General features: G+C 34.5%; 2 protein-coding genes across 2 annotated transcripts; both read left to right on the forward strand.

Annotated features, from left to right (window-relative positions):
• The first annotated feature begins 3,382 nt into the window (after positions 1–3,382).
• On the forward strand, positions 3,383–7,832 carry LOC129443906 (trem-like transcript 4 protein). Its single transcript, XM_073860024.1, has 7 exons — positions 3,383–3,425; positions 4,235–4,540; positions 4,625–4,744; positions 4,826–4,876; positions 5,814–5,918; positions 5,999–6,045; positions 6,428–7,832. The coding sequence occupies exons 1-7, from the start codon at positions 3,383–3,385 to the stop codon at positions 6,710–6,712; spliced, it is 957 nt and encodes a 318-aa protein (XP_073716125.1). The 3' UTR covers positions 6,713–7,832.
• Positions 7,833–11,172: 3,340 nt separating this feature from the next.
• On the forward strand, positions 11,173–24,099 carry LOC129445482 (uncharacterized). The gene is made up of 6 exons (XM_055206686.2): positions 11,173–11,297; positions 15,953–16,270; positions 16,369–16,479; positions 16,567–16,689; positions 16,799–16,839; positions 22,892–24,099. Exons 1-6 carry the CDS (start codon positions 11,255–11,257, stop codon positions 23,069–23,071), a joined length of 816 nt encoding a protein of 271 aa, XP_055062661.1. The 5' UTR covers positions 11,173–11,254; the 3' UTR covers positions 23,072–24,099.
• Positions 24,100–24,313: the final 214 nt, after the last annotated feature.

Consider the following 24,313-nt stretch of genomic DNA (forward strand, 5'->3'; position numbering starts at 1 on the left):
AATTATAGCAGTTGGAAAAAACTAACAACTAAGAGTCTAGTCCTACTCAAACAAACACTGATCACAATAATTGTGAGTTTAAATGAAACAGCAAACATCTAAACCTAAGTTAAGAAAATAACTCTACAAGATGTAAATGCAATTTTAGGTTTCAAACATAGATGGTGATAGAGAGGATAAATAAAATAACTGATTGCAGCTTTAACTCAACTTCAGAGTTACTTTTTAACTCTCTGTAAGATTGGGACAATATGTACAACCAGCAGAGGGGATTTTGCTGTGAACCATTAAAATGACATTCCCAAACTTAAAGGGGACATATTATGAGATTTTTTTTAAGATGTAAACTAAGTCTAAATCTAGGTCTGAGCAAAAGTGTGCCGTTTTGGGTGTGTCATTTAAAATGCAAATGAGCGGATGAAGTGCAAACACTGATCACCATGATGGTGGTTTGTTGCAATTGAAACTCAATTGTGCTGTGAATTATTTGCTCTCTCTCTCTTTCTCTTTGCACTAAATGGTTGTGCTGTGGTTGGATAGTGCAGATTAAGGGGTGGTATTATCCCCTTCTTACATCACAATAGGAGCCAAATTACAATGATCTATTTTTTCACATGCTTGCAGAAAATGGTTTACCAAAACTAAGTTACTGGGTTGATCTTTTTCACATTTTCTAGGTTGATAGAAGCACTGGGGACACAATTATAGCACTTAAACATGGAAAAAGTCATATTTTCATAATATGTCCCCTTTAAATGCATGTAGCTGCTAAACTATTTGACCAATAAGACACATTCATCAGCATCTGAAAGAATTGAGACTTGAGACAAAAATATCAGAATTAATTTAAACAACAAAAGTTTTAAAGGAGTTATAGCTGATGAAGTAATGTGAAAATGAAAATTAATAATTGAATAATGAATAATAATTTATGCAAATAACACGATGCACACACACGTAGCCAAATTCACACACATAATTCACATGCACAAAATATGTATACACTCTTAAGAAAAATGGTTCTAAATAGTACCAAATAAGGGTTCTTCAACTTGTAACAATAGCAGAACTCTTTTTGGTACTATATAGAACCCTTTTTAGATGGTTCTAAAAGTGCCATGTAGAACCTCAGTGCTGCTATAAAGAACCATTAATGTATCAGCTGCCAGGAGGATTATTTTTGTTATTTATGTACTTTTTTATTTTCAGCACTTTATAAGGTTTAACAGTTAAAAAACACAACTGCAAGACATCAGACTATTGCATTAAATCATTAAAATCATGACATATGCCACATCAAAACATGCAAGTGATAATACATTACATTCATATGCTACATTCAGATTTTACATTTTAACACAAACAGAGATACGGTATAGAATACAAATGAATGAGATGTTAATAATACATTACTAACTTTACAAATAAAAGTCAATAGCATTGTGTCAATGTTTGTAGAAGCTAGCAAAAAAAATATTTTGTTGGCTGGATCATTGTACACTATATGCTACATCCAATGTTTTTGGTTTGTGGCAGTGATGTTAAACATTTGGGTTCTGGGTCTGGTATTGTCATATTGATCTTGAGACACAGGCTGCTTTTATGGTGGTAAATTTATGGTGGCAAGACTTTTGCACAGTATTGTAACATTTTTTACATTACATCACATCAATTAAGTCTAATAACTCATAAACACATTTCAATTTTAAAAACTTGCATTTTGTGTTAATCATTTGTAGCTTCCTTAAATCATCACAAGGGGAGCTGTCTAAATGTTTCTCTCTTTGGATTTTTATTTTGCAAACTTATTTCCTTACTAACTTTTTGCTGTTCACGTATTTTCTTGTACTGTACTGTATATTAAAATATGTTAGTATATTAAAGGGGTCATATGATGAAAATGTTAGCATTGCCACTTTGTAGGTGTGAGCAAAAATAGGTCATTGAAATTTGGCTTTCATTATGATGTCATAAGGATATCTTATTAGAATAATACCGCCTCCTTAATCTGAACTCTCCAACCACTGCACTGCCATTTAGTGCAGAGAGTAAGAAAGAGAGAAAAAATAATTCACAGCACAATTGAGTTTCAATTACAACAAACCACCATCATTGTGATCAGTGTTTGCACTTTATCCGCTCATTTGCATTTTAAAAAACACACCCAAAACGACACATTTTTGCTCAGGCCTACGGGGTGACAATGCTGGCATTTTCATCATATGACCCCTTTAAGAATAGTTTAACTTTAACCAGAACACAGTAGGGTTACCTATAGCTCAATTGGTAGAGCAAGGTCACAGGTTTGATTCCTTGGCGGTAATCATTTTGATAAAATGTATACTTTGAATGCAATCACTTTGAAAAAAAAACATCTGTCAAACGCATGAATGTAAACATGAACCTTCAAGCCAATAAAATTCAGTGGAATGATATAAGAGACAAACTGTACTTGATAAAAAACCATCAGCACATTTGGAAACTTCATCTGCCACAGCAAACATCTCAAAGATGTCAAGCTTTTGCCTTCAAAATTGCACTGTATTGTATTTGCACAATCTGGAACAAAACCGGTTGAGTAAATGATGTGATTGCAGAGAAATCATTGTTACCTCATTACTCCACAGGCTGCTTGTGATTATGATATCACAGAGACTCGACAACAAGATGATACATTCACTGTCGTCTACTTCACTGTCAGTCAAAACCATGCAGCCAATCAGATTCAAGACATTCTTTTTACTCCACCCCCAACTTACAGTCAGAGTACCAACGTTTAAAACTCCAAAACGATTACAGCAGAGATTTTTTGTTTAATAAACAATGTGTTAGGAAAAATAAGTACATTCATTTATAATAGCATGCCACATTGTACAAGCGTTTGTTTACCTTAAATGTGAAATGTGCTTTTGAAAGTATGTAACAAAGAAATACTGATGTCAAGTGTTTCACTGTCATCTTTAATGTTTAGTTTCAGATCCAAACTGTTTATTTCTGCTATATCTTGGTCATTTTATTTATGTACTCATCTCTGCCTTGCTGACATACTGGTGATGATGTAAGTGTCATGTACGAAGCGTCTATTTCACACTGATCTCAGATCAGACTGCTACGTTCCATTCTAATTTCCAACCATTACAAGAAGAAGCACAAACACGTATGTCTGAAAGCAGTAGTGTCCACACATAAGAAAGAGGAAGTTTTGTAAGCGAGTACTTTTATGCAGTTGCTTTGACAAAAAACAGCTGAATTTAGCAAAGCAGTTTGACGTTTAGTTCCTCAATATGACGTACTGCTCTCATGTCTTATTCATCTGTCACAGTTTAATCTAACAGGAATTACTGATATGAACTGGTCTTGCTGAAAGGTTTACGCATCAAAAATGAAGTTCGTCTATGCTGTGTGGATCTGGATTTGTCTGTCAGGTCAGTTTTGTTTGTATTTATGTTTCAGTAGTGTGATGGTATGAGTTTGGTTAACGTGAAGGCAGATTGGCACAATATTACGAGCTCCTGAAATAACTCAGATAACTGTAATGCTGTTTAGACAAAACAAAACCACAATTTGCTGATAGGTTGTATAGTGTCAGAGAAGTATTATAATGGATAGGACACTTTCCAGGCAGCACCTGCCAAAAACATTATCATAGGTCATCAAATCTCAATTTAATTGTACATGCTTTTTGTCAAAATGGCGAACAAACGTATTTTTGTAATAATAAACAAAATGCATGATGTGTCAATGCTGTATAACTAATATTTACAAAAAATATTTTCGTGTTACTTACAAATTACAAATCCTCCACAACCTCAGTAAACCTCAAATCAAATTTACCTGTTGGGGTAAATAAACCAAGAAAATGTTTACATTTGAGCTGACAATGGGTTAAAACAACCCAGCATAGGTTGGGTTTGTCCTATTTTGACCCAGTTATTGTTTTAGAGTGTTTGTTGGCCTCTCTAATGTGTCTGTGTGAAACAATGAAAAAAACTCATGAAAGTACGAAGTGAATGACACATCAAACCGAAGAAAGTATGTTTCATACTGAATGCTTGTAAATGTAGCATTAAAAACATTATGAAAACACTTTGTAATTGATGTTATCATAAACCAGTACATAAACACTACTCAGTTACTCAGACATTCATCTAAATAATCAAACATCATTAAAAATCAAGAAAGATATCATATTGTGTGCATTAGAGTTGATATGTTGCTTTATTTAATTCAACAGGGTTTGGACATTCAGCTGCTGATGAGATTCACATTGAAGGAAATGAAGTCACAATTACATGTAGTCATGAATGGGCTTCAGATAACAAGAAGTATTTCTGCAGAGATCCATGTAATGATAAAGATAATTATATAGTATCATCTGATCAGACTTCTAATGGAAGATTCAGACTGAAGGATTCTGGGAATGGAACGTTCACAGTGACCATCATTGATCTAAAGGAGTCAGACTCTGGGATTTACTGGTGTGGAGTGGACAGATCTGTTAAAGACACATATCACGAGGTCAATCTGAGAGTATCTAAAGGTAAAAATAACAATATTTGGCGTAAATTTTCTACACTGTATAATACACTGTTTCATTTATTTATGACTATCACACACACAACAGCAGACAAAAACACAAACACATCTCAGAAGACTCCAACACCAGAGACAAAATCTGATTCCCAAACCTCCACGAGTAGATCATTCACTCCTGCACCTGATGACATCACAATCTCATCTAAAGGTAACAGGACATCTGTATGAGTAATATTACATATGTTTTTCATTTATCCTTTGCTAATGTAATTTCCTTTTTCATTTGAAGGTCATGATAAAACACTACATTCAGCCGATCAAACATTTTTCGATCAAGCTGGTGAGTTTCACTCTCTTCATATGATGCACAATACTTCCTCCCTCTGTACACACATAACTTACAGAAATGTTGGACGACCTCTTTCAACAGTATTTGTGATGATGTTGTCATGCTGCCATTGACCCCATTATAGCAGTAGTTTACATTATATGTAACATGAGTACTATAAAACCACTAACTAATGTACAATCTAACACAAACCAAGTTCCTGTGTGGGTTGTATAATAAATCAGTCAGTAGAGAACAAATTAGACTCTTCAGCTCAAATAACACATTTGTTAAGGGTCAATGCAAGTGGATTCACATAATCTAAATTAAAATCTAGAGCTGGATATTGCAACAAATTTGGTGATTTGATTCAATTCTTTTGTTCAGATTCGATTTCGATTCAGTCCAATATTTATTAGTTTTTAGAATTGGATTTATTTTGTATGCTGTCACTTTAAGACCTACATGTAATGCACAAATCCAATATACTGCAGTTACTTTCTGAATTGTTCAAATTCACACAAAAGACTACGTTTACGAAGATAATCACAGCATTTTAAAATATATTTTTGTAATTATGTACATTTAAGGCCAAGGAAACATGAACCCAGTATTTGCACACTGTCTGAAGTGTTGAGATGCTGCTTGCTGGGCGCACGCTTCAGATATCTAAAACAATGTGTCGTCTTTGCTATGGTATTTAAATTAGCAAGGCCTAAAACACTTGCAAATCAAACACTTTTGTGGAGATGTAGCACTGGCTACAGAATCATTCACACCTGCCCCGGGCCATCAGACACTTTACGAGCCCTGCCTAAAGTATTATGCATTATCAATTCAGGAATTTCACGAATCAATATTGTTTTGTTAAATAGTTTTATTTTTAACCAGCCATATTAAAAACTAAACACGCTCATCAGTAACATCTACTCTCTCTGTGTGCATTCAGGTCCTCTGGTGGGGACTGCTGTGGGTCTGACTGTGATGCTGATTATATTTTTGGGGATTTTCTGTATGTATAAAAGGAAGAAAAGAAAGTCACACAGTTCCAGAGGTAAATGAGAAAACATGCAGTCTTTTATTAAGATCAGGATGTAATGTACTGTATCTAATGATGTGCTTCTGATGTTACAGGTTCAACTCCGAGTGATGTTAAAAGAGGGACCACAGAGGTGAGAGAGGTAAACAATCACCCCATTATCACTTTCTGAACACTTCTGTTTATGTTATGGGGCGTCTCTGTGTTATTTGTATACAATTCTGATGACCAATGTTTTTAAAATCATCTGATTGTAATGAGGAAATTAAGCTCCCCTAGTGTGACCTCTAGTGGACAGTTGTGTAGTACAGGAGGGACAGTACATAGAGTACTGTAGATATAAATGATATTAAATGCATCATACAGAGCTGAAATGCATTACAGTGATGTTCTGTTCGTTTATCAGCACTCTTAAATTTGAACTGATCAAACCTTTGATTGTTTTATGTCATAGGACATTATTTTTGGCTTCATGTAAAAAAGTTTTGCATTTATTTGTTATTATAACATCATTGACTCTACAGACCGCAGGTGAGGACATCACATATGTGGACATCACAGAGACTCAACAGCAGACTGATACACACCCAGTCATGTATTCAACTGTCAATCATAATTCTGCAGCCAATCAGATTCAAGATTCATCCATCTATTCCAACCTCTCAATCCAACCATACAACTGTAGCAATCAAACGGCAAACCCCATCATTGACACAGTAACATATGCAGCTATTTACAAACATAAAGTTTCTGCACCAAAAACATTCAGATCAGAAGACTCAGTAACATATGCCAGTGTTTGTTCCTAAAGCTGTTTAACGTACTTGATGTTTTGTCACAATGTAACTTGTACATTATTATTTATAGTATATAAGCGTTTATCTCTTTTTTTTTGTATGTTACAACAAACAGCTTCACCGTTAATTTCCTGATCTTTACTGTCTGTATATTTGGATATTTTTGACGAGACTTAACTACTCAGTATTCAACTACTCAGTTTTCTCAGCTCTTTACTGCTTCAATTCATCATATGTTGTTTTAATAAATGTGATTAATTTGTGATTATCACATCAGGCTTTGAGTTGCATATAAAGGTTTATATCGCTTTTTTATATTCATTGTAAGAAGACTTCTGAGATATGAATTTTGGTCAATAGTGTCAGCCGCACTTTTATCCTCTAAATGTAACCGTGTAAGCCTTTCAATACAGAGTTATAGCTGATGAAGTATGAAGTTTCTTTGCAAAACGAGATAACTCAATTTTGTTAATTTTTCAGAAATCTCGGTTTTGGTTGTGCTTTCTAATTAATATCATTTCAACTGCAGTTGGTTTGTTAAAGGGGACATATTATGAGATTTTTTTAAAGATGTAAACGAAATCTTTCGTGTCCCCAGAGTGTGTAATTGAAGTTCTAGCTCAAAATACCCCACAGATAATTAATTACAGCATGTTAAAATTGCCATGTTGTAGGCCTGAGCAAAAGTGTGCCATTTTAGGTGTGTCATTTAAAATGCAAATGAGCCGATGAAGTGCAAACACTGATCACAATGATGGTGGTTTGTTGCAATTGAAACTCAATTGTGCTGTCAATTATTTTCTCTCTCTCACTTTCTCTCTGCACTAAATGGATGTGCTGTGGTTGGATAGTGCATATAACGGGGGCGGTAAGCTAAGTTACTGGGTTGATCTTTTTCACATTTTTTAGGTTGGTAGAAGCACTGGGCACCTAATTATATGACTTAAACATGGAAAAAGTCAGATTTTCATAATATCTCCCCTTTAAAAATACAGTTAAGTAGCACCATAAAACAAAATAATAACATGATAACATAATAATAAACATATTTGGACAAAAATGTTACAAACTGAGTTATCTCGTTTTGCAACGAAACTCTTCATATACAGTTTATATACAACTTTGTACGAAAAGTTTTGAATGTTTAAAATTCACAAATTTATCACTGTTTATGATGTGAATATCGTCTTTTTCGTGTGTGAATCACTTTGCATTCATTTGTGGGTTTTTTTTACTTTCCCTTATGTGTGTCTATTATATCTTTACCAAATTAATGTGTATAAAAACTTTGTTAAATTTAAAATTATTCACAATTACATGAAATTAAAAAGGCGTTTTAGTCAATAAAACATCAGCACTTATAGTTACAATGTCAAAGTAATTTGAAGAATGGAAAAACCCAAGTCACTATTTACAAACTAGACCAAATTTTTTGTGGGAAATACTCGCAATTGCTGTGAAAGACCACAGGAAGCATATAGACCATTTCAAAAGACGTAAACAACACTGGACCAGAAACACTTCCTTCCATGTTAATACTAAAATACTACAGTGGAAGGCCCAGAACTCTCGTCCATCTGAAGGATTTTAAAAAACTAGTGCGTTTAAAAAAACACTGTTTTGTAAATTACACACACACAAACATCAAGAATCAGGGTATGAACAACAATGGTGACAAGGAAAATAGTACAAATTTTCATTATTTATTTATGCCGCAGTGCATTCTGGGAGTCCTGGATGAGATTTGTAATTTGTTGATACCCAGCATGCATTGTTGTGAATCATACTTGGATTCTTGATATTTGTCTGTCTACATTATACAACGGTTAATTTTAAGTGTCAGTGTTTTAAAGTTCTTCAGAAAGATGAACTGCTATGAGAGAGCTGGATCTCATACTGTAGTATCACATTATTGTCAGAGAAAGATGCTTCTGATAAGTGTGCAAACATTAAATTATTACATATGTTTTCTAGATTATGTTTAGACTTGCATGTACAGTATTAACCACCATCAAAGAATTGCTCTATAGCCTTTTCCCTGCCGTAACAAACATGTCACTAACCCACAAAGTTATAGCAGTCAAAAAACTGAACATGGTAGGAGTCAAGAGTCAAGTTCAACTAAAACAAACACTGATTACAATAATGGTGAATTTAAATGAAACAAAATCTAAACCTAAAGTAAAAAAATTAATCTACAAATAACATGTAAAATGCAATTTTATGTTTTAGACAGAGATGGTGAGAGAGAGGATAACAGAGCTTTTAATTCTGCTTCAGTGTTACTTTTTTAACACTCAGTAAGATTGGGACAATATATACATCCAGCAGTGTTCATTTAACTCTGGGGATTTTGCCTTATTCAATTAATTTTTATTTTATTTTATATATAGCCTTATGACGACTTCCTGAGGGCTAAGTGAGGGCTGCCCATGCAGGGCCAGTGCTAAGGGGCCAACATTTCACCAGTGAGCAAACCTGCGCTGGGCATTTAGGCTATGCCCATAGGGCCTTCGTAGGCTTACTTGCAGGGACAGTTTGTGACAGTATTTTTTAAATTTATCATTAAGATGTTTGTTTAACTTCAATTAATTCATTTCTATATGTTCTGTTGGTTTATTTTATCCCAATGTTTATCTAGTGTTAAAAAACTGAAACAGGAAGTGCTTCTGGAGCAGTGTTGTTTACATCTTTTGAAATGGTCTATAGAAAATAGATAGAAAGATAAATAGAAAGATAGATAGATTGGCCATAACCAACAGAAAGTATTTCTGCAAAGATCCAAGTAATAAACATGAAGATGTTGTCCCAGCTAGCAGAAAAAGTTCTAAGAACGTTCCCTGAAAGTTCCCAAGGTTCCCAAAAACATTCTGCCAACGTAAAAGTGTCCAGTATTATTTAAGTTCTAAGAACGTTTCTGTGTTGTCTGAACGTTAGAGGAATGTTACATTTTACCATTTTTAAACGTTATGACAATGTCCTGTTTTAATCTTCACACAATGTTTAAAACAACAACTGTTTATTATATTAACTTGTTTAATTGTTATGTAAATGATAGAGAAACATTGCATTTTATTATTTTTTAAAACATTATTTCTGAATATTCAGTAAATATATTGCTGTAGAAAACACAATTCCCTTATTAGGTTTAGATGTTGATATTTTGTTTCATTTATAGTCACTAAACACTTGTGATTAGTGTTTGTTTTAGTTGGACTCTTGACCCTTGACTTTTTGCTTTCTAGTTTTTTTCCTGGTTGTGTTAACTTGTTGTTAATAAACCATATTTGTTATGAAAAGTTAATAGTGTAATTCTGTGGTTGTTGGAACATAATGGTAAAGATAATCATCTAATTAGTTTAATAATCAAAAGTTTCTTTTCTGACAGAAATGTAAATGAGATCCAGCACTTTCACAGCAGTTTTTCATTAAGGAGTTTAAGAAACTTTGGACCAAAAATACACAATTGGGACGCACATACATCAAGAATCAGAATATGAATCCCAATCATGGTGACAATTAAATGAAAAACTTCATGCTGCAATGCATGCTGGGTATTAACAAATTACAAATCTCATTCAGGACTCCCAGCATGCACTGCGGCATGGATAAATAAGGATTTTTTTACAATTTTATTTGTCACCATGGTTGAGATTCATATTCTGAAACAAACACCAATCACTTTAATGGTGACTTAAAATGAAACAAAACATCAACATCTAAATCTAATAAGTGAATTGTGTTTTCTACAGCAATATATTTACTGAACTTTCAGAAATAATGTTTTATAAAATAATAAAATGCAATGTTTCTCTATCATTTACATAACAATTAAACAAGTCAATATAATAAACAACTGTTGTTTTAAACATTGTGTGAACATTAAAACATGACATTGTCATAACGTTTAAAAATGGTAATATGTAACATTACTCTAACGTTCAGACAACACAGAAACGTTCCTAGAACTTAAAGAAATCTGGACACTTTTTACGTTGGCGTTTTTGGGAACCTTGGAAACTTTCAGGGAACGTTCTTAGAACTTTTTCTGCTACCTGGGGTAGAACCATCTGATTCACACCTATTGGGAGATTTAGTCTGGAGGATTTTGAAAATAGAACGGTCACAGTCACCATCACTAACAGTGGCCGGTTGCTTAAACATAGACGTTAAGACTGTGTCTTAAGAACTAGTCTGATCAACTAGCAATTAGCAATCATTCCTAATATTTGGATATAAATTAGAACAAGTGGATAATTTACTGAAGTATACTTTTCATGAAAAATGTAGTTTTACTTCTTCGATGCGATCGTCTCTGTATCGTACAACACAGAAAAACTTTTGATCTTCACTGTCTGTATACTGCAGGCTTTATGTCATATGCTAAAAAATGTTCTGTGTTAAAAAGGAGGGGTCTGTAGGTCTTTTAATAAGACATTGATGATACCATCATTAAACTTCCTTGATATAAACCATTTCAAGACAACAGTGTCATAAAGATTACTGACTGAAATTATCTGTACATTCTTCATTTAAACTAGCTGGAAACTCAAAATGAAGATCTGCTATTTTGTGTACATCTGGATGTTTCTGACAGGTCAGTACTCTTTTGTTTTTAAGTTATTTTAGAGATCAATCCAACTAGTTCTTGATCTATCTATCTATCTTATATATATGCATTACACTTACTCAGACTATTATAAGATACTGATACAAATTTTGTTGCACGTAGGAGTTTTCCTTACTCAAACATGTTCTGAGGGCAGAAAGAATGTGATTGGTTCACAAAAACGACCAATCAAAATGCTCGTCACTGGTTCAAGCCCCCAGCGGAGCCCCCAAGGCAGCCCCCGCAGCGAAGCAGCCCGAGCCCACCGCTGATCAGATGAGCAGAGCAGACATGGCAAGACAGGAACGAGACTGTTTTTGAATTCAGCTCGAAACGTATCGAGTATTTAAGTGACGCGTTTCCACGTGTCCGTGGCACGACTTGCTTGTTCGTGCCGGTTTCACGGATTGGTTGCTCAGTTTTTTTCCTATTTTCTTACCATTGTCGCTTGGGATTGGGGCCAGAACAACTTTCTGTTACATAAAATGACATCCTCACCCTAACCCAACTCTAACCCCAACTCCAAGCAAGAACAATTTAATTTTCTGACAAATAAATGTATAAACAATGTCATTTTAACCCAAACCCAACTTTATCCTCGCGCGAGAATAGTTTAAAAATGTGACGAAAACCACAAATCTAACCCCAATCCCAATCGACAATGGTTTGAAAAAAGGAAAAAAAATTGAGTAACCAATCCGTGAAACTGGCACGAAAAAGAAAGTCGTGCCACGGACACGTGAAAACGCGTCACTTCAATACTCGAAACGTTTCGAGCTGAATTCAAAAACAGTCTCATTCCTATCTTACCATATCTGCGCTACTCATCTGATCAACGGTGAGCTCGAACTGCTTCACTGCAGAAGCTGCCTTGGAGGCTCCGCTGAGGGCTTAAACCAGTAACGAGCATTTTGATTGGTCGTTTTTGTGAACCAATCACATTCTTTCTGCCCCCAGAACATGCCTGAGCAAGGAAAACTCCTATCTACAATTTTGTTTACTGGATGGTAACAAAAATGTCAGTCCTTAACTTCTACATAGGTGTTTAGATTTGGCCCATATGACCAGTGTAAAACGTGAAAGTTGGATCTAAATTCTGGCTTTTTTCACTTCACAAAAATGTTAATTAAAATGAGAAAATTTAAGTTGAAAAAATCTGTTTTTAGGTGTTACCAATTAAAGTTAAACAAACTTTCTTTTTTTCACAGTGCATCACCCATTTCACTATGTTTTATTATTAACCTCTTTATTCTTAGATGACTGAATTACTAAATTTCTTAAATTCCTGATTTGTGCATTTTATCTTCAGTGCGCCATAGTTAATGCATGACTGATAATATACTGTTAAAAAAGTTGGTTCAACTTAAACAAGTTACCTGGTTGTCTTAAAAGTTTGAATTATAATTAACTTAGAAATATTAGTTGACAAAAAATGACAATAACTTTTTTTAAGTTTAATTTAACTCAATTTTTTAAGGCAACCAGGTAACTTGCTTTTTAAGTTAAACCAACAAATAGTTTTTACTGTGTTTGTGTGTTTGACTTCATGTGGTGCTGCAAGAACTGACAGGTGAATGACATCAAGGTCCAGAGAGAATGATTTAAGAAATTATAAGAAGTCTGCTTTTGAATCGCTCTCGCAAAAACTACCCCCCTTCACTTGGTTAATCGGCTTACTAAAAATATCAATACATACATGGATAAACACACTATGGGCCCCATTTTAATGATCTGAAACGCAAGTGCGAAGCGCAAAGCGCAAGTGTCTTTGTGGGCGGATCTTGGGCGCTGTTGCTATTTTCCCAGGGGGAGAAATAACTCTTGCGCCAGGTGCAAATCAATAAGGGGTTGGTCTGAAGTAGGTTCATTATTCATAGGTGTGTTTTGGGCGTAACGTCAAATAAACCAACCAGAACTTCATCCAACATTCCCTTTAAAAGCAAGGGCGCAAGTTCCATGGCGAGTTGCTATTATTATGACGGATTTATCAGGCGCACGCCAGGAGCGGTTCACAGCCGAGGAGACCGTCGTTCTTGTAAGAGCAGTCAAAGACAGAGAAGTTGTTTTGTATGGGGATGGGAGATACCCACCCAAATCAGCGTCGGTTAAACAGGCGTGAGAGGAAATAGCCACAATTGTCTCATCAGCTGGCATCCCCAGGACGTTGCGCAGCAAGCGCTACAATGATGTCAGGAGACGGGGGAATCCCAAGCTTGCCAGCATAAATCGGGCACGCCGTGTAACGGGAGGTGGATCTGCCTTTACACAGGACCTGACGCCAGCAGAGGACATCGCTGCGTCCACCCTCACCGCTGAAAGCCAAGAAATGCAAGCAGTCCACCCCCAGAGTACACTTACAAATCAAGTTCACATACATTAAGGTTTCTTATGAAAACATTTTAATTATTATTTACATAAAATAAACGTAATACAGCCACACAACAAACTTATGAAAATATTTTAATCGTTATTTGCATGATAATTTTTTTACAAAGCCACACAAAATAAATAAAAACTATCACCACAATGCTCACCACAATGATTTCCCTTATCTCGTGTGTTAATATTTTTTATTGTAACAATTTATGATTTGCAAAAATAACTATTGCATCTGTGTAGATTAGATAAGCAAAGTGTGTGCGCGTTGTGCACGCTATACATTATGGTGAAGCATGTGCCCTTAAAATAGCATAATGAACAACGCGCAATGCGCCACTGACTTTAGACAATTTTTTTCTGGTCAGTGGCGCAATAGTTTTTTGAAACTGCAAAATACCATCAGGGATGGTTTGCGACGGAACACGCCTCCTTTTTTGCGCTGAACCGCCCAGGGAGCGCAAGTTCATTCCCTAGTTTGCCAACATGCGTCTGTGGAGGGAAAAACCCGTTGTGCGCCAGTGCAAAATACGAATGATACATGCGTCACTGACAAAGTCAATTGTGCTGGGTGCAAGATAGGGCCCTAAATATCTATTTACCCCCAAATGTCTACACTGAAAAAAACAACTAGTAAAATTTACTTAAAAAATCCTCGTAACAATTTGCACGAACTTTTTTAAGTAAAATTTACTGCTTTTGTATAAGTAAAACTTACCTACTAAAATCAAATAAAATTTACTTAAAATTGCATGATAAAACATATGTTAAATAATTAATTAAATGTTACTTAATTATTTTATTTAGAAGTTAGATTTATTTTAATCGTTTAGGTAAAGTCCATTAGGTTTTTTTTTTAAATTGAAGCATTGCTGTCCTAATAATATTAAATAAATCGTATTTTCTGTTTGTTATTTTCTTTAACATATTAATATGGACATAGTTCTTTTAAGTGTTATAAATGGCATTATAACACACAATTCATGACTGACAACAAGTCAGTCATTGAATAAACTTGATTCGGAACAGAAACACACACAAACTGTGTTTCTGACATGCATTATCAGCACTGTGGAAAGAATTACAATACACTGTTATGTACAGGCACAAGTCAGATCAGAACACTGATCACCTGAACGGTGACTTCACAAAATTATTATTTACAACAAAACAACATCAATAATATAAGAGCTTAAACCTTTATGACATTTTGCTAACAAATATTTAAGTAGTTAAAGTTCTTATCAGTTCTTATTCTGTGATAAAGCTTAAAAAATAAAAATATTCAGGCGCAAAGAATTGTGGGTATTCCTTACAACATGTGCAAATAAATGTAAGTAAATTTTACTTAGATTTTTTTAGTGTAATGGATTTAATATTTTTAAGTAAAATGAACTAAGATAAGCTAAAGTTTTTGATTAAAATGTACTTAATTATTTTAGGACTATGTGCAGTGACTATAAAACAGTTAAATAATACAAGAAAATATCTAATAAGACTTACTATTCCCACACAGTTCATTTTTTACATGAATTAATTGTGTATTTATCATCATTTTACTTAGGAAAATCTAGTTCTCAATAAATGTTAATATTATTATGTAGAAATTATGAGAGTTAATCTAATAAATATTACTACACCAAAAAGTTCGTTTTTTCAGTGTATATACTTCCAACCCTGGCAAAAATATATTAGAGACGCACCAATATATCGGCCAATAATCAGTATCGGCCGATAAAAGCTAATTTTCACACCATATCGACAGAGAAACAGTTGATAGTCATGGCCGATATATCCTGTAAATCAAAAGAGAACAGGAACATGCAATGAATTTAAGCTGTGTGTATAGAAAATATGAAGAAAAAAACCCACTAGTTTAATGTTCAATATTAATGATCATTATATGAATGAATAACAATCAGCAAGTTAAATGCAACAAACTATTGGTATTTGCCGATATCAGTCTGAATAATCAGCTATTGGTTTCTTAGCTAAATGATGAATATGCTGTATCTTATCATCTCAAAAACAGCAGCCCAAAACTGATCTCACATCAGCGTTAAATGGTAATCACTCAAGCAGGCTACATGCACACAAGTGTGAAAGACAGGAAGTGGTCAATAGGGTCTAAGCTTGTGCACACACCTCACAACAGCACAGAGTTCATGGATGAGTCTTATTAAGTGTTTTTTTTATAAGTTTTGAAATAAGAAATGTGATTGACAGAATGAGAGATGAAAACACTTATTTTATTTCCTTTATAACAGAGATTAAAGTTTCATCAACAGATGGGATTGAGATACATGGATATAGTGGAAAATATGTCATCATTTCATGTTACTATATGGGGGCTTCAAACAAAGTAAAGTATTTCTGCAGAGATCCATGTAAAAATAAAAAAGAAGATATTCTAGTATCATCTGATCGGTCACCTACTGGGAGATTCAGACTGGAGGATACTAACACTGGAACGTTCACAGTGACCATCACTGATCTACAAGAGTCAGACTCTGGGATTTACTGGTGTGGAGTGGACAGAACTCTTATAGACTCATATAACAGGGTCAATCTGAGAGTATATAAAGGTAAACATTTATTTTTGTGTTTCTTTATACTGTGAATTTACAGCAACACTCTTTTATTTCCATATTAATGAATTTCACTTTTCTGTCAACTGTATTAGACGCAACTCGTCCAATTTCAACATCAGCACCACAACCAGAATCTCCATTTGCCACATCAAGCAGAACCTCCAGATACTCAAACCCTGATGACATTACAACCTCAGTGACGGGTAACTTGTGCAACAAATTGTTTCCACACAATAAACTCAAAATCTAAAGTTCATATCTGTTTTTTAAAAAAAAATTCTGTGCTGCAGAACTGTACCAAAGTAATCTTAGCATCTCACTGCATGCTATTGGTGGTCTGATCTTAGTGATTGTACTTTTATGTCTACTGGTTGCTGTTTATCAGTACAGGAAGAGAGTTAGAAAACCTGCAAGTATGAACGCACTACATGCTGATAAATATCAATACAAAACAATAACTAAATATTATCATGATTAAGCCATTTGGGTTTTATTCCTCATTTTTTTGCTTTGGTATTTTAGGCAACAAACCAATCAGACACAATGAACGTCGAGCTGAAGAGGTGAGTTATGCCACTGTGTTTGAGAATATTCAAATGACCAAATGCCAAATGTAGGCTGTCCCCATGTGTTATTTAAAGGCACAATATGTAATTTTGCCACTAGAGGTCGCCATACAAAAACTGTGTGTGTGTGTTTGATGATGATGTGAGAAGAAGGGACTCATAAAACACATTTAAAGGTACCATTCGTACTGTGTTTTTGCTTTGATTGTGTTTACAGTGCGCAATATAACATGTGTTCATGTTTCACATGTAAAAATACCACTGATCTATATAAATGACTGGATTGCGCATAGAACGCTTAACGTAACAGCGTGAGGTGAAGCCGGCGCAGAGTTCGAGCCGCCATCTTGGTATACCCATCCGGCAGAGAGCGTCATTGACTTCCATTCAAAATCATGTTTTAAATTCACCCGCTTTACAGCGTATCAGTCACGCAAGATAAATTTTATGATATGTGTACGTAAATGAACTGTTATTTCTGGTGTTAATTGCAATGTTTATGTTTTAATCGGGCAGGAAAATGGATTTATAAAAAACCGTTAAGGTGAGTGTGTCTGCTGCATTCTGTTAATGACACGGGTATAAATAAAGTTTTTTTTGACATTCAGCTACACCGTCAGTGTTATTTCTCTAAATAAGTTTAGGTACCTTGTAAGTTTAGATAACATAATTACAAAACCAGCAAATTATTGTATACACATATTGTACAAAGTATGATTATTTATTTAGATTTCAGAATGAGCACGTTTATTGTCATTAATACTAAATATGCTGCGGTCTGTCTGCTGATCTTATACAGTAATGGAGATGAATGTATAATAATTGATTAAAAACGAAAATGTACAACTTTCAGTAAATAACTATTTACATGGTAAGGACGTTTGTGTTGTAATAATGTACAGGGTAACTTCAAATATAAAAACCAAGACTAGTAAAGTGATGTTTTATCATTAAAATCTGATCGCGTCAATTGATTTAATAGAATGTTTGGGTATACCAACATGGCGGCGCGGTGGCTTCACAGTTGTGACGTCATGCACAATCCAGTCATTTATATAGATCAGTGAAAAATACGCATTATTTTTCACACAATTTACATATACATTTTCTATAGTGCTGTTTTCACTGTCCTAAAAAGGGCTGATGTCTTCCTTGTTCTATGAAGTCCCTCCTTCAGAAATACGTATCGAGTTCTGATTGTGTAGTTTGTTTAGTGTATTGTGATTCGACAGCAGCTTAGCTAAGCCAGAGCCGTTTAAGCTTAGCTGGCGACTGATGTATTCCTGTGGGCGGAGTTTAGACAAAAACTCTTATATTGACGTCATTCAATTAGGAAGTAGAGGCCTGTAGTCCAATCCGGCCGTTCGCTGTAGGCTTTGAAAGGGGAATTCTGTTAAAGAAAATATATCGCATGGCAGTGAACTTTCAACATTATCATTTTGCTATTACAGCAAGATTACACACTAACTAAAGTTTGAAAAATAGGATCAGGAAGAACGTGACCTTTAAGGATGGTGCAATATAAAATTGAATAATCGTTACACTATAACATAAGACCATAATGTAGTTCAAAACAATTCTCTGAATTCAAACATTGTTAAAAACATTAGGGATAACGTTAGCTATCGTGTGAAAAAATATATAACACTCTGGTTTTTGGACATTTTAATGCAAGTCTTACATATTGTGCCTGTAATATCTTACTCGCATTGCGTTCATCACTATATTTGTTTGATTTAACCCTCTGGGGTCCGACCATTTTGGGACACTGTCAGAGGTTCTGACATGCTCTTACATTTGGTCTTTTTTCAGTTGCTTTAAAACATAATAATGGCAAGTGTCTCATACCACTGTGTTCAGCACAAACTGGGCTAAAATATTATATGAGCTACATGTATGTACATGTTTGTATTTTTGAGAGAAAAAGGTTTATGCGTGTTTTTTTAAAAAGCTAAAATTTTAAGTCACTGATATAAGTCCACAAAACTCATACTAAACATGTTTTAACAAGACTTTCCTAAACAGAATCTAGTAGTCTAGAGTTTTTTCTTTAAAATGATGTGAAAATCTTCCTGCCTACTCATTCACATAAACAAGTATATTGATTTAGAAATTGTAAGACACTTTTTGTTTAGAGGGGCCGTATGCGAGAAGGATTGATTGACAGCTAGCAAACAAAGGCTCGCATAATGAGCTGCATAATGAGCTGCATAATGAGCTGCATAATGAGGGAGGAGGGAACTACAGTAAAGAATGTGAGGACAAAGGAACATGTTTGTTTGAGGTTTATTAAGAAGTTAACAATATATATAACCTTTATTTAACTAGGAAAGTCACATTGAGGTTGTAACCTCTTTTACAAGTGAGACCTAGTCAAGACAGGGTTAGATAGCAAGAATAAACAAATAACAATCCACAAACAAAACCAAACATCATTAATAAATACAACAAAGAATACAGCAGCATAAACATTTAGATATTTAGATATAATCAAAATAGAAATGAAGGTCAGTAGGACCCTATTCAAAAACTTAACTTGTATAAGAAACTGATAAACAACAGAGCTGTAAACTTCATGTGGCTCATGTTACCATACAACTTTATGTCCAAAGAGTGTGAATATGTTTTTCCACTTCATAGTTTACTGATGAGAGGGATGCAGACCTGTAAGAGAGTTATGAACAGCTGTTAGCATAAATTGTCCACAGAAATACCCTTACATACATAACTGATGGGTAAATGATAGCACTTGTAACGGTGGTCGCCTAAACTCAATATACTGTATAAAAAAAACTTGGCCTGGGCGGGTTTCGAACCCGGGTCTACCACATGGCGGCCTAACGCACTACCGCTGCGCCACCATTTGGTCACGTGATTTATGTCTTTCACACACCTAGGTAGACTGGCCAAGGTAAATTTATAATTTGAAAAAAAAGGCGAGTCTCCGTGTAAACAACGCGGAGCTCATAATAAAACGGTGTCGCGTGTAAAACCCAATGTATGGAATGCGTTGCATGTAAACAATATCATATTACAGCAGACCCCCCCCCAGTGCAGCATTACTCAAAGTTGACATTAATGATACTAAAGTGTCTACTTTACATAATTTAACATTGAAATCTGACATTTCTTGATCACGCGTACTCGTTTGTAAATAAGCATGTAAAGATGTAATATTACAGAACACAATTAAAAGACACAGCAGTGCAGCATTACTCAAAGTTGCCATGAAGGATACGAAAGTGAATAACTGTGTCTAACACTGTACAGCAAACAATGAAATCCGCCATTAACGTTACGTGATCACGCGTAATCCCAGCTAACAGAAAAAAGTTTTAAGAACGTTCCCTGAAAGTTTTTAACGTTCCCAAAAACGTTCTGCCAACGTTAAAAGTGTCCAGTTTTCTTGACGTTCTAAGAACGTTTTTGTGTTGTCTCAACGTTAGAGGAATGTTACATTTTACCATTTTTAAACGTTATGACAATGACATGTTTTAATGTTCACAGTCACACAATGTTTAAAACAACAACTGTTTATTATATTGACTTCTTTGATTGTTATGTAAATGATAGAGAAACATTGCATTTTATTATATTTATTTTCTATATTTACATTATTTTATTATATTTATTTTACATTATATATTTACTATACATTATATATCTATTATATGTAAGTTTAGATCGTTTCATTTTAAGTCACCATTACTGTGATTAGTGTTCGTTCCAGATGGGCTCTTGAGCCTTGTCCCTCGCCCGCCAGTTTTTTCCCTGGCTGTGTTAACTTTTTGTTAATACACCACATTTGTATGAACATGTTAAGTTAGCAGTGTAATTCTGCGGTGTGGCGGCTGGCACACAACGGCAAAAAATCATTCCCAATCAATTCACCAATCAAAAGTTCATTTTCTGCCAACAATGTATATAGATCCAGCACTTTCAGAGCAGTTTGTCACCAAGGAGTTCAAGAAACTTTGGACAAAAAATATCTGCTGAATAATTGGGACGCACAAACATCAAGAATCAGACTATGAATCTCAACCATGGTGACAAAGAAAATTGGAAAAAAAATCTTTATAAATCCATGCTGCAGTGCATGCTGGGAGTCCTGAATGAGATTTGTAATTTGTTAATACCCAGCATGCATTGCAGCATGAAGTTTTTCATTTGTTTGTCGCCGTGGTTGAGATTCGTGGTCTGGTTCTTGATGTTTGTGCGTCCCAATTGGATAGCTGATGTTTTTTGTCCAAAGTTTCTAAAACTCTTTAATGACAAACTGCTGTGAAAGTGATGGATCTCATTTACATTGTTGACAGAAAGTACACTTTTGATTGGTAGGTTAGTTAGGAGTGATTTTTTGCCATTATGTCCCAACCACCACACCACAGAATTACACTACTAACTTAACATGTTCATAACAAATGTGGTGTATTAACAAAAAGTTAACACAACCAGGGAAAAACTAGCAAGCAAAGGACAAGGCTCAAGAGCCCAACTAAAATGAACACTAATCACAATAATGGTGACTTAAAATGAAACAAAACATCAACATCTAAACTTACATATAATAGATATATAATATATAATAAATATATAATAAATATAATAAAATAATATAAATATAAAAAATAAATATAATAAAATGCAATGTTTCTCTATCATTTACATAACAATCAAAGAAGTGAATATAATAAACAGCTGTTGTTTTAAACATTGTGTGACTGTGAACATTAAAACATGACATTGTCATAACGTTTAAAAATGGTAAAATGTAACATTCCTCTAACGTTGAGACAACAAAAAAACGTTCTTAGAACGTCAAGAAAACTGGACACTTTTAACGTTGGCAGAACGTTTTTGGGAACGTTAAAAACTTTCAGGGAACGTTCTTAGAACTTTTTTCTGTTAGCTGGGAAGTTACTCGTTTGTAAACAATGCGAACGTTTTTCAATCCGAGGCGTGCAGTCTGTTGAGGTTGCTTATGTAGGCTGAACTGCACAAGCCATAACATATTACATGATAGCAAATATAAATGAAGACAAATGACTTACAGTTTCTTCAGGAATATATCCGCCTCCATTGCGTCTTCCATTGTTCTTCTTCTTAGGTAACGTTAAAGATAAACGCTTCTCTTCCTCAATGTCCAGACATAAATGAAGATATTCCTCACGTGTGTGTATAAAGTTTATAATCCAAACATGCGCTAAAGTCTTAAATCTTATCAAACATTACGCTTTGCTCTGCTGGTTTGAACAGCTCGTCTCTTCATTACCATGTCAACAGCGTGTGGGCGTGACCGCATTAGAGATAATGAGCTCAGCTAGGAAAAACGGTACTCTCTTTACTTCAATGCAGATTATATAAACAGGAAATATTTGTTTTTGATAATAATTAGCTTGTTTGAAAGTAGACATTTCAGGCTTTCTTTGGATATGTGTATTATGTTTGTGTGACGAGTATTCGCGGAGTTTCAACTAATTTTTGTAACGTGATTTGAGAGACAGCTGGCGGAGACAGAAATGTCTGAATGAGCACCCTGTTTATTTTCTTTATTTGACAAAAACACAAAGATCTGTTGTTATTGTGAATGTACACTAATTTAAGAGGACCCTTCAGAGTTTCAAATGATGTCAAACACGTAAGTGTTTGATTATTAATGATGGAGTATTTTAAGTTGATTCTGCTATGATAAGGAGAAAACACGTCAAAACGCGTCCCCGCGTTTTTGGACCCCTGGGGGTTAATGTTGGGTCATTTAAATTTTTTGCTCAAGTTGAACTTTTCGGCTTGCACAGTTAACGAGTTTGAGGCAAATAGAGCTTGTTTACAGCAATCGCACCGTCCAATCATCCGCATCAGTGAGAATACTCGCTTAAATTATTGAATTTGCATTTGGTGTGTATGCCCCATTGGAAGGGTCCCAATGCCCCCCTCCACCTCAGTTCATAGTGGACATTTACCCAGCAGCCCTTGCAGTGTGGCATAGACTCAGAAGAGGAGCGTACATTCAGCAGTCATATTAATAAAGTGCTTTTGTTTGTTTATTTAGGCTGATAATGTACGTGATAATGATCTTCAAGACCTACAGAACAACAAACAGATCAAATCTAAGAAGTTGAAGCTTGAAGTTCCAAAGAGCAACGAACTTTTAGTCTATCAAAATCTATTGGTCAAAACTGGCCAATCAGAGGTTATCTATGAAACTATGAACTCAGTTCAATTGCTATAAGATTTAGATAAGATCAGAGTACAGGTAAAAAAAAACATAGTGATAGATATACAGTACTGTGCAAATGTCTTAGGCCACCAGCATCCTTTAAAGGTGTCTTAAGATACACTTTATTATTAAGACACAAACAGAAAATACAAGAAATATGTACACAAAACTTAAAAAAAACAATGTTCAGACCAAAATAAATTCCTCTGTCAAAGTCAGTATTTAGTGTGATCTCTCTCAGCATTAAACACATCTTGAACTCTTTGGAGGAGACTTAAGTAATTTGATTAAAAATAGACATTAGGATTTAATTTTATTTAGGTTTATGAGAGCATGCATGTTCCTGCTATTGCTTAAGTGTAAAAGTGGTTCACACTAAACACTTGACACTTTTTCTGATTTTAACACTGCATACAAATGTCATTTTCTAGTTGTATTTTAATAAAGGAAATGAATTATACAGGGGCAACCAAAATCACAAATCTAATGATGGTATATATTGTGGTGGAGAGACATTTGCACAGTACTGTAAAATTTTCTACATTACATCACATCAAATGTATTCAAATAAATTAAACAACTTAAACACATTTCGATTTTAAAAACTTGCATTTGGTGTTAATAATTTGTAGCTTTCTTAAATCACCACATGGGGGAGCTGTCTGGTGGTTTCTCTCATTTGATTTTTATTTTGCAAACTTATTTCTTACTAACTCTTTGCTTTTTTCATGTATTTTCTTAATGTACTGTATTTTGAAAGACTATAATAAGAATAGTTTAACTTTAACCAGTAAAAGAAAAACATCTGAAATTGCATGAATGTAAGCATTAATCTTCAAGCCAATAAAATTCATTGCAATGATATTAGACACAAACTGTATTTGATACAAAACCATCAGCACATTTGGAAACTTTGCAACACACAGCAAAACATTTCAAAGGTGTCAAGCTTTTGCCTTCAATATCAGCTAACAACTTTATCAGCCTCTCATTAGTGGAGTATGTAAGCATTAATATCATTGCTCATCAATAAAGCTTTTAAAGACACCTAAGTAATAAACTTGAGCGGAAAAGGAGAAAAAAGACCTGTTTTATTTCCCAAAGATGTTATATATCTATGTTTCAGCTCTGACTGATGCAGTGAAAGGCACCATATTAACCAAAGAGATGAGAGAATTAACAATCACTGTGTTATAACTTTCTAAACATGTGGTATTATGTGGTGCCTGTGTGTTTTATTGTATACAATTCTAC

The sequence above is a fragment of the Misgurnus anguillicaudatus genome, chromosome 3 (genome assembly GCF_027580225.2).
Source record: "Misgurnus anguillicaudatus chromosome 3, ASM2758022v2, whole genome shotgun sequence".
In the NCBI taxonomy this organism is placed as follows: Eukaryota; Metazoa; Chordata; class Actinopteri; order Cypriniformes; family Cobitidae; genus Misgurnus; species Misgurnus anguillicaudatus.

Excerpts from the sequence above, each read along its gene's own strand:
- LOC129443906 (XM_073860024.1), top strand. The coding sequence starts at position 3,383 with ATGAAGTTCGTCTATGCTGTGTGGATCTGGATTTGTCTGTCAG. Across the intron at positions 3,426-4,234 it reads GATCTGGATTTGTCTGTCAG|GGTTTGGACATTCAGCTGCT; the intron begins GTCAGTTTTGTT and ends TTAATTCAACAG. Across the intron at positions 5,919-5,998 it reads AAAGTCACACAGTTCCAGAG|GTTCAACTCCGAGTGATGTT; the intron begins GTAAATGAGAAA and ends CTGATGTTACAG.
- LOC129445482 (XM_055206686.2), top strand. The coding sequence starts at position 11,255 with ATGAAGATCTGCTATTTTGTGTACATCTGGATGTTTCTGACAG. Across the intron at positions 16,271-16,368 it reads CAATCTGAGAGTATATAAAG|ACGCAACTCGTCCAATTTCA; the intron begins GTAAACATTTAT and ends CAACTGTATTAG. Across the intron at positions 16,480-16,566 it reads CATTACAACCTCAGTGACGG|AACTGTACCAAAGTAATCTT; the intron begins GTAACTTGTGCA and ends TCTGTGCTGCAG.